Below are 10,466 nucleotides of genomic sequence, written 5' to 3'. Positions count from 1 at the left end.
AAAGGAATCAGCAAATGATTAATTTGCCGTGAGCGGTAGGAAAGTCTGCGGCTCTGCGCAGGACTCCTGTCACCCGCCCGGGGAAAAATGGGGAGGGAGCGTAGCCATCCCCGAGACCAATGCTGGAGAGGTGCCTACCTCTGTCTTTCCACCCCCGGGGGGTGGCTTTCCCACCCTGTGCCCACACTCGCTCCTTCCCGGGTCTGGCTTTAGTAACTCGGGTATCAAGAGTGAGCAGGAACTTTTGATCAGCCGCTCCCGCCTATGCACTGCACACGCGTGACCCTCTCGGCCACCTTGGGGTATCCGGGGTGGTGTGTTGGGGGGTGCTTAGCTCCCTAAATAGGCAGAACTCCTATGGGTTGTAATGGGAGGAGAGCCCCGTTGGACTCAGGAGAGGTGGCACGGAGTAGCTGTCAGCTCAATAGGCAGTGAGGTCCCTGCTCCACAATTCCAGATTTCGGGGCAGTCTGATCCCTGCAACCTGGAGGGTAAAAAAAAAGCCCCTTCCTCCTGCAGGGCTTTGTGTAGGAGACCTCCCGAGTGGCTCTGACGCCAGCCTTCCTCCATCTCAGCCCTTGCAGCCAGGCAGATCCGGTGTCTGGGGCTGGACGCTTCACAGCTCCCCGTTCACGTCCCATCCCATCACCCTTCCCTCATCATCAGCCCAGTTTGCCCTACAGCCGCCTGCGTCAGCGGGGGCTCGGTGCTGAGGACTTCAAAAGTCAGGAACAGGAAAGGAGCTGGCGCTGAAGCGCCCAGGCCAGGGCTGCTGACACCCCCGGGTCTGCATGGGGGCTTGCAAGGTGGTGCGGGTGGTTTCACAAAAGTCAAGAGAGCCGTGGGGCAGAGGCAAGGAGCCATGATGCCGGGAGGGCAGGCTGAAAGTCAGCATTTTGTCACTCCCTGCTGAGACGACAAGGTCTGAACCCAGCATCCTTCGCTGCCCTTTGAGTGCTTGGCTTGTGCCTTGTTCAGTGCCGAGGAAGGGCTCAGGGCCTGGCTGCGGTAGATCGTGGTAGAAAGGACAGGACTGGATGGGGGAGGCAGGTTGAAAACCTGCAGTGGCACAAAGAGCTGAGCAGGTTGGGGGCTGGGGCGACTGGAAATACCCCCTGCCCCGCGCAAACCCCACTGCACCCAAGGGAAACTGAGTCATCAGGAAGTGAAAATGACCCGCGTTTTGGGCGGCAGAGACAGGAAGCAGCAGCAGAAGCCAGCGGCGCTCGCCGGGCCTGGAGGAGCGCCGGGCAAGGGGGCTGCGGGGCGACACATCCTTCCTTCTCCCACTCCCCCTCGCCTGCCTCTCCAGGAAATGTCAAACGCCAGCTCCGAAATTCACTGCCTGTTTAATAAAGCAACACTGGGTGCCGAAGGGGAAATTAGACCTCAAGCTGGTGGAGGCGGCTTAACGAGCCACAGGGGCAAGCAGCCGTGAGCAGGGGGGCTCCCTTGTGCCCCCCAGGTGGGGAGTCTCCGCTGCTGGGAGATATCCCAGGCTACCCGGAGTGACGTGGGGATGGGCAGCTTGGAAGAGCCATATGGGTGCAGCAATGGGCAGCGGGCAGGGGAACAGCACCCAGTGGGATCCGGGCACTCGGAGCCAAGGAGGGTCCCTCCAGGAAGGTGCATCAAAGCCTGCTCCACTGCTGCATCACTGGGAAACATCCACAATGAGAGGGGTGAGGAAATCAGAGTGCCGGACGCCCAGGGAATAGGCTGGGGCCCGGGTCCTGTGAGCAGTCACCTTCTCGGGGCTGTGCGTGCCTGGACCCGGCGTCTGGAAAGCCGGCTTGGGGGCAATGCGTCGGCCCAGCATGGAGAAGGCGGGCGGCCGGCGCAGGTAGGTGCTGGGATCCGTGCTGTTGTATCGGCCTGGCCCGGGCGTCTGCGCCAGGTCTTCGGAGTAGCTGCCTTTTTGGTGCCGCCCGGAGATGGTGAAGCTGGGGCTGGAGGGCTTGGCAGGGACCCGCGCGCCCAGCAGGGAGGGCAGGGCGTAGCGGTTGGGCGCGGGGACGGGGTCCGTCACGCGGCATGCGGTGCGCGTGCCCATGGTGAAGGACGGTGCCTGGCGTCGGGTGATTAGCGGGGCTTTCTCTGGGCTGTACGTGCCCGGCCCGGGGGTCTGTGGGTGCCCTGTGGGAGACACCGCAGCCCGAGCTAGTGCAAGCAGGGAGAGGCTGCCAGGCCCAGCTCCAATGCCGCTGCAATGGAGCTATGAGCATGGGGGATCTCCATTCTGCATGCAGCGGCTGCATGCCCTGGCCCAGATCTAAGAACCAGGGAGGACGAGCTGCCCCCTCCTTAGGACTGTGGCACAGCGGTGTGGGGAAGACCTTCCCCTTGGCGCAAAGCATCTCAGGCTGATCCAGCCCCTTCGCAGGCAGCTCAGTGCTCCCCCAACACCCCCTGCCCCAGATGCAGAGCCCTCCCATGCACTGCTCACCTCGGGGCTTGGCCCGCGCCCGCATGGAGTAAGCCGGGCCCCTGGCCCTGCCGAAGCGGGTGAGCTGCGGCTCCACATAATAGCAGGGACCCGGGCTGGCGTCTTTCAGGTACACTGCCGACAAAGGGGGAAAGCATCAGGGCCGGGTTAGCACATCTCCCTGCCTGGCATCACCACCGTTGCATTGCACCCGGGGAGAATTTGGCCTTCCGTGGGGATCACCCCAGTTCGCCCGTGCATCGGCTCAGGGTCCCGTGCTGATCCGACTGGGGTGCATGGAGTCTCTCCAGCCAAACGCTGGCACAAACCCCGCTTAGGCAGGGTTAAGTCAGGACTGTGGAATTGCACCAGTGTAAAAGCCGGGATGAGCAGGATCAGATCTTGACCCTGGCTTCATCTGAGAGGTGGACGGGGCTGCAGTGAGCTTCCAAGCACTCATGGCTGGGCAGACCTGGCCCCTGGGGTGCTCGCTTCCTACAGGGTCTTAGACAAGTTCATTCCCCACTCTGTAAAAGGGGACTGCAATACCCCCTGGCCATTTGAAACCACACTGAGATCACCGCCTGCCAAGTACCTCCTCCCCAAAGCATGGGCAGGACTCCCTTGGTGACAGAGCGGGCGGCCCCCAACGAACACACCAGTTTGCAGGATTTTATTAGCTTCAGGGATGGATGCTGGGGTGCACGGGTTCACTTGCACCCCTTTCACTGCTGCTCTACCCAAAGTTTAAAACCACCTGCCTGGCCATGGCAGCAGCATTTCCAGGCAGGCAGGGCCAAGGGAGCCCCATTGTAGTCTACCTGATTCCTTCTAAACTCTTCACTCCACAGGTGTTACCAAATGTCCCTCTTCTTTTCAATGGGTTTGATGTTCCACCAATCAAGCTAGCCTTTGTTCTGCCGTTCTGCTGCCTGTTACCTGCTCTGGGTAAGGAAGTTCCCATTTCACAGCCAGGCAGGTTGTTTTTTAAACTCATTCCAGCGCTTCTTAGTTTTGGCTTCAGTCTTAAACTGAATAACACAGCCCAGGCCCCTAACCTATTCGTAAAGCTTCTAGCTTGGCTTTAGCTGGAGAAAAATGCATGCTGTGATGTATGCGATGATGCAGCTCGCCGGCTGCACCCCCCTTTTAGGTCTGCCCATGATTAGCTGCATGTTTTAACGGGGTCGGGACAGTGGTGGAGGGTGGACACGGGGCTCCGACCAGCCGGACAGCTGGTGTTGGAGATGGGTGGCAGCCTGGCCTTGGAGAGCGAGCACCGAGAGGATGGGGAAAGCAGAGGGGCTGGTCTGGTGGGGCCCTGAGCAAAGCAGAGGGCTGTTCCTGTCTGCCGTAGACCCCACCAGAGAGCAGCAGCCAGAAGAGACTTACCGCTGTCGTCAAGCCGCCTGTGGAGGGAGTACGCCGGGCTGGTTAACCGGGTGTAGTCGTGGTTGACAAACCCAATGGTAGGAGGCAGGCTGTACCGTCCCGGGCCGGGGCCTGGCACCAAGCAGCAAAACACCCACGTGACACAGCAGGGAATAGAGCTCGCATCTATAACAGCAGCATTGCCCAGTGGTTGGAGCACACAAGAGGAACAGGCAGGACTCCAGGCTTCGGCTCCTGGCTCTGGCGGGGAGCGGTGCCGAGTGGCCCGAAGGCTGGATGCAGATCCAAGGTGCCTGGGTTGCACTCCTGGCCCTCAGACGTCTGGGCGGGTGCTTAGAGGAAGAGCTGAGTTCAGTGCTCACCTCTGCCACTGACGTTGGGCAAGGCCCTTCACCCTCCATGCCTCAGTTTCCCCATTTTTTAAGCAGTTCCCTTCCCTCCAAAGAAGACCAGACAATGCAGAGCACTCATAGAGGCTCTGATTCACAGGTGGCAGCAAGGCCTTATCGTCCGGGTGTATTTATTTCTCCCCCACCCTATTCGTGCAGATCTCTGCCAGCCTGGAGCCCTGGCCTCAGACCAGGAGAGCTGGCATGAAGGGAGTCAGGGCGAAGATCCTCCAGGGAGAATCCAGCAGTGGGAAAGAAGAGGCTTTCAGAGTCTGCTCATCCCAGCGCCGGCAGGTGCTGCTTCCCGCCGGGAGCGCCGCTGCAAAGGAAGCTCCAAGCACCGTTATACCTCGAAATATTACAGCGCTGGGACCCACCTGCCACCCTGATGCCTGGTGTGACCAAGCACTTCCAGGACCCCGGCAGCTTTCCTACCCACACATTGCGGCCGTACCACGTCCCTTCTGTCTCTGATGCAAGGTAGGTCCTTTTCACCATTCCCCTGGTGCAAATGGGGAAACTGAGGCACCCAGCCCAAAGGGCAGCAGCCTGGAGGCAGGGCTAGAATGCAAGGGGGTCACGGAAATCAGGTTTTCAGCATCCAAAGAGGCAAAACTCCTCTTTGGTCCCAGTCTGATCCTAGAAAGGAGCAGCTAAGAGCCAGACCCGGGTTATCATTGTATTGCACCTGGAGCTGTACAAAAATGCAAGCAATGTCAGCCTGGAAATGATTCATTTTTCCCCAGGAATTTGTCCTTGGTAGGATCAGGGCCATGCTGTGCTAGGCCCAGTACCCCAGCATCACACGGAGCTGGTCTCTGCTTCCAATCCCTTTCTATCTCCCCCTGCCCCAGAGGAAGCTGAGACCCCAGGATGAGGAAGCTGGGACCCTGGGATGAGCATACCGGTCTCCCGGGCAGCGATCATGGGTGCCTTCCTGTGCTCTGCCTCTTGCATCCTGGCTGCAGCGTGGAAGCCCAGGTGGAGACGATGCTTTGAGAGCCTTGCTCGGGACGTGCTCCCGGCCCCGCACCCCCGCGCCCTCCGATGTGTGGCGCCCGTGCTAACGGCGCTGGTGGGACAAGGATGTCTGGTATGACAGCAAAGAGGAGCCCCCTGGGTGCTCGCTGCAGTGAAACCTAAGTCTCTTTGCACGGCTGACACTCGGGCGCTGATCCTTTGACATGAAGCAGGTTCCCTGGAAACAGATACAGGTGGGGGGGGGGCTTTCTGTGCCACTGAAAGCTTATCTACAGCTCCCCCCCACACTCCCCCACACGCAGCCTGCCAGCCCCCCCGCCCCGCACCGCAAGCACCACTGATGCCGGGCGAGCAGGACGATGGCAGACAGCTGCGGTGCCCTGCTCACCGGAGCATGGTGCCTCCGCGGGGGGCTGGACCAGAGTCGGTTTCCATGCAGGCGTCGGTGCAGGATGAGGCAGAGCTGTCTGGTGCTTAGAGGCCGTGGCGGTGTTACGTTTCTGCCCATCTGCTGGATGTTTCCTGGCCCGGCGGCCGCCCAGGTGATTAAGGTGCAGAGAGAGCGGTCTTTGTCCTTCATAGGACCGGGGTGAGCATGACAGCCGGGGCAGGCCTGGCACCCAGCAGCAATAAGGGTGCATCGCTCCTAGGAGCGCAGCGGCACTTTGTGATGCCACCTGCAGCAACAATAAGGACCCCCGGGGAATAGGAAGAGGGGGCCGAGCCAACCTCCAGCTTCCCTGGCTTTCCCACCCCCTCCTTGGCTCTAACTCCACTTCGAACTGTCCCGTCAGGGGCCGGGCTCCCCAAGGGAAGTGCCAGATGCTGGCAGGGCTGGAGCAGATGAATATATCTCCTCCAGGCTGCCCAGGTCCCTGCTTTCCCTGCCCCTGGTTAGTGAATGCTGCCCCCCGACAGGTCCCTTCTCTCTCCTTCCCGCAGGGAATGGGCCTGATCTAGGGGGCAAAAGCTCAGGGCTGGCACTCGGGAGATACCCACTCTATTCCCAGCATAGCAACCACCCTAGTTTGTTTTTCGGTGCCTCACTTTTTCCGCCTACCTGTCTGGGGAAGGGGAACACTGCAGGGTGTGCGTAGCCATCTCTGCATGGGGTACGTAGCCATGTCCAGGGGGGCTGGAACAGCTCAGCCCCATGCGACCAGCCCTGCCCTGGTAGCGGAGTGTGGTGTGCGGTGGAGGCTCAGGAAGCACTGCAGAGCAATGGTTAGAGCCCTCGATTCAAATGCCTGCTATGCCACAGACTCCCTCTGTGGCCCTGGGCTTGTCACTTAGCCTCTCCAGGCCCCATATCCACGGCAGGAGTGGGCAGCCAAGAGGTGGTATGAGGCTGAACACAGTAATGGTGCCCACGGGCTACAGCCATGGGTAGATCCTTGCACTGGGACCCCCCGAGGGTCCCACTGCAGGCAGGATGATGTCCCTGCACTGCACTGGGACCCCCTGAGGGGCCTCCAGGTGTGGCGGGATGATGTCCCGGGCAGCTGTGGCAGCAGCACACGTGTTGCAGGCTGTGAGAGGCTTGGGGGAAGCTTGGGATTTTTATAGAGCTAATAATTATTTTTATATTTCTCTCTGTCCGGACCACAGAACAGCATCACATAACCATAGCAACACAGCCCCGCATCCCTCGGGCCTCTCAGCAGGGCCCATCCCAGCCCCGCACCCCCACCAAAGGGGCTCCCCATTCAGGACATGTCGCCCGCAGCTGGAGCAAGCGCTAGCCACCCCCGGGCCAGGGGGCAGGAGGGCGAGGAGCAGGTACAGTGCCACCGTCATCCTGCCTGACTCACTGCTTGGAGTTGGTCCCCGGTGGAAGCTTAATTGCCAGTTGCTAATTTTAATCCAACACGTTTAGTCATTGCAGGCAGGGAGCTGGTGGGGAGCCCGGCTCAGAGGCTGCCATGACCCCGCTGCCCCTTCCCCACAAATAGAGCTCTGCCAAGCCACAGGCAGAAAGAAACCCAAGCCAACCTCCCCAGGTTTGCACGTGGAGAGTCAGCTGCAGCTCAGACCGGCGTTGCTCTTCTGTGGGAAATCGGGGCTTGCTATCGAAGCAAGCCGCAGGAGCGCTGGCCCCTGCAGAGCTGTTCTCCGTGCCCCCGGCGCCTGGCACCATCCCAGCTGGGAGCCAAGGTACCAGCTCCTGGACCTTGGATTATTAGCAAGGGGGCGGGGGCTCGTGGCATAGGGAAGGGGACCCTTGGCAGGTGGGGAAGTCTACCTCCTTTCCCCAGGCGGTGCTGGCTGGTGGGCTGTGTGTCATAGACCACCCCCCAGTGACAGCGAGCTAATGAATTGTCCCTTAAGCACAATCATTCCAAGCCCGAAGCAACACAACTTCTGTTTTCCTATGAGCCAGCCTCTGCTTTCCCTCTGGATTGCCCTGCTTGGATTGTAGTCTTCCTCCTGCTGAATGCACGCACGGGAGAGACGGGGCCCTGATCTCAGCTGGGACGTCTAGTAGCACAAATGATGATGCTGACGGTGATGATGATACCGAGTCACTTCCCGCAAACACACACACGGTCCCACCTCTCCCCCCCAGCCTGTGCCAACGGACAGCTCGGATCTCTGCGAGGACTGGATCGGGAATCTGAACGGCAACTTTCCTCCTGGAAAGGCAGGGATATACTGGAAAGTGACCCCGCTGTCTCCTGGTTCAAGGAGCCATCACTGGTGACCCTAGTGACAAAATGACTTTGCTGCACACAGCGGTGGCCTCGCACTGAACAGGCCCCTGGTTATGACCCCTTTGTGCAGCCTCGGCCCCTGCTCTGGATGTCCTGCAGGCTCAGGTGCTTGTTTAACCCCATGTTCCTCAAGGCATCCTTACAGCTCCTGGCTTGGAGATCGTAACCCCCCCCGCCGAACCTCTCTTGGTCCTACCAGCTAGCATTGGGGTGGACGTGGATCTCTCTCCAGGGTCCTCGTTGTGATTCCCTTTACACAACCCCTGGCATTTGGAGTCTCCGTTGACCTGACACACATCCCTTTAAAGTCTGCCCTGGGGGTGGGGACTTTTTGCACGAAGAGTGAGAACCTTTCAGACCTTTTGCGTTGTGGCTTATTGCAACGCAGAGCACTGAGCTCCAAAACCACATCTAAAAGCCACTCTGAACTGTTGCATTTCCTTTTCGAGACCGTGCGCATTGTGGGGAGAACGCGCGACCTTCCTCCAAATCCGACTGACCCCAGCCGAGCCCTTGGCTCTTGGGGTTTGACTTCTGGCCCAGAAAGCTGTCGCGACTGGACATGGTGGCTCTCACCGTGGCCTGGGCATACATTCATTCGTTATCGGAGCAAGGCAGTCAGATGCAATCAGCAAGGCGGCAAGCAGCACAAGGCTCAGAAGTTGACTGTAGCGCTGGAGCTGACTTCTCTGGGGAGCAGTAACTGCACGTCTCCATTTGCTAGGCAGAATTGAGCTGCGTGGACACGGCTGCCTTTTGATGCCCATCGACCTGCTATAAGGTGCAAATCTACCCTGCCTTCTCCAGATCTTCTACCAGGGGAAGGGAAGAAAGCATCTGAGGATAGGAGCCTTCCATGTTCATCTTCAAATGTTATTAATCATTTAGCATCTTAAATGATTGATAATGACCTCACTTCTTGGGCTCATGCCTTTTGCCGGCCCATTTTAAAGTGCCTCCAGCTTGGATGGAAACTGTACCCATGGGGGAGAGAGGGTGAGGTGGGCAAAATGCTGGCTCATGCATGAGTGGTTCGTTATCGGGACATCCCATGAAGGTGTACAGCGGAGGAAATGGGTGGTTGATACCAATCGGAGGAAGAGAGGGCACGGCGCTCAGCTTTAACCACTGTCCCCACCCATGAATCTCACTTTACTCTCCACCAGCTCCAACTTGCTCTTGGCCCTGATGACAAGTGCTTCTCTGTCTGGCATGGGGGTCACACTGGCTGTCTGCTCAGGGTCAGGGGGCAGGTTGGTTTGTGCTGCTGGCAGAAAGGAAGTGCTCTCTCTTGTCCATTGTGATCGCCGATGCAGCCATGCCAGCCTGCACGCTGCTCGCCGCAGCCTCTCCGGGACAGCACGTGTCTTTGTCCCCACTTCAGCTGGTGCTCGGAGGAGGAGAAGAGCCAGCTCCAGCCTGCCAGCTAATGGAGCATTAGCTCAAGCGTACGCTGTTCAAGGCATGTCTACATTACAGAGCCTCTGCCAGGGTAGTTAGGCTGGCGCAGCTCTGCCAGCAGTGTGTCCCGGTGGAAAGGTAATATGCCAAGGGAAGGAGGTTTTTTGCTGGCAAAACCCCCTCCACGCCGCTTGACATGACATAACATAGGTGGAGCTTGATGGCAGCACTCTTCCTCTGGCATAATCACATATATGTACGTCAGGGAGTCAACACCTGGCTATTAAGTCAGCGGAGGGCTGTGAATTTTGCACCCTCCCAACTGACCGTAGCTACATCAGCAGTATTTTGCAGCGCAGCAAAAGCCTGGAGTGCCAAACAGAGGCAGACCTCTGCACTCAGCATCTCATTAGATGCCAGCGAGCACCCAGCGCTGCTTCCAGCACATGGGGCGGGAGCTGGGATGTGCCCGCCTGGCGCGATGCAGCAGCTGGAACCGCTGGCTCCGTGCCGCCCGGATCTTGTGCTTGCAGCCACCGACCTGCGGGCTGGATGCGATCAGTTGGCAGGCCAAATCCAGCCCGCGCGCCGTATTTTGCCCGCCCCGATCTAAGGGAAACGAAACAAAGTGAGGGGGGCCTTGATGGCAATCTGGAGAAGGCAGGATAGATTTGCACCGTAGATCCTAATAGTAGATTATTATTTTAATAATAGAGAAAGAGAGTTGGAGAACTTGGAAGAAGGGATCAGACTATGACACTGGTACAACAGGGCTGAACCCAGCCAAGGGGGCTCAGGCCGTACAGCCCCCCCAGCTCTCAGTCCGAGCCCCTCTTGGCTTGGAGCCGTCTCGTGGCGAAAGGGACTTTGCAGTGACAAGGGCCCGGGCTGTGAGCAGCTCGGTGCAGCAGAGAGGAGGATGCTGGAGCCCAGGCCAGGCGGGATGAGGCGATCAGGAGGAGGAGGTAGCCACCTGGAGGAGGTTATAAATAACCCCTTCTGGCGCCGGAGCCGGAGGAGCCCTAGCAACGCGGCTTCCTTTCTCTTCTCCCCACGAGTGAAGCGGCGCTCCGAGAGAAACACGGCCGCGGCCCCCGGCCCCACCACCGTGACTGGGGGCCGGGCGCGTCCCGCTCTGTCTGCCCTCTGCATGCGGCCGGCCTGGGC

General features: G+C 59.3%; 1 protein-coding gene across 1 annotated transcript; it reads right to left on the bottom strand.

The window, feature by feature from the left end:
- Window positions 1-1,323: 1,323 nt before the first annotated feature.
- On the bottom strand, window positions 1,324-5,163 carry CIMAP1D (CIMAP1 family member D). Its single transcript, XM_059719915.1, has 4 exons — window positions 5,112-5,163; window positions 3,818-3,928; window positions 2,447-2,581; window positions 1,324-2,136 (listed from the first exon to the last, which is right to left on the bottom strand). Exons 1-4 carry the CDS (start codon window positions 5,161-5,163, stop codon window positions 1,655-1,657), a joined length of 780 nt encoding a protein of 259 aa, XP_059575898.1. The 3' UTR covers window positions 1,324-1,654.
- Window positions 5,164-10,466: the final 5,303 nt, after the last annotated feature.

The sequence above is a fragment of the Alligator mississippiensis genome, chromosome 16 (assembly GCF_030867095.1).
Source record: "Alligator mississippiensis isolate rAllMis1 chromosome 16, rAllMis1, whole genome shotgun sequence".
NCBI classification, from domain to species: domain Eukaryota; kingdom Metazoa; phylum Chordata; order Crocodylia; family Alligatoridae; genus Alligator; species Alligator mississippiensis.
This window is presented reverse-complemented; position numbering and strand designations above follow the sequence as displayed.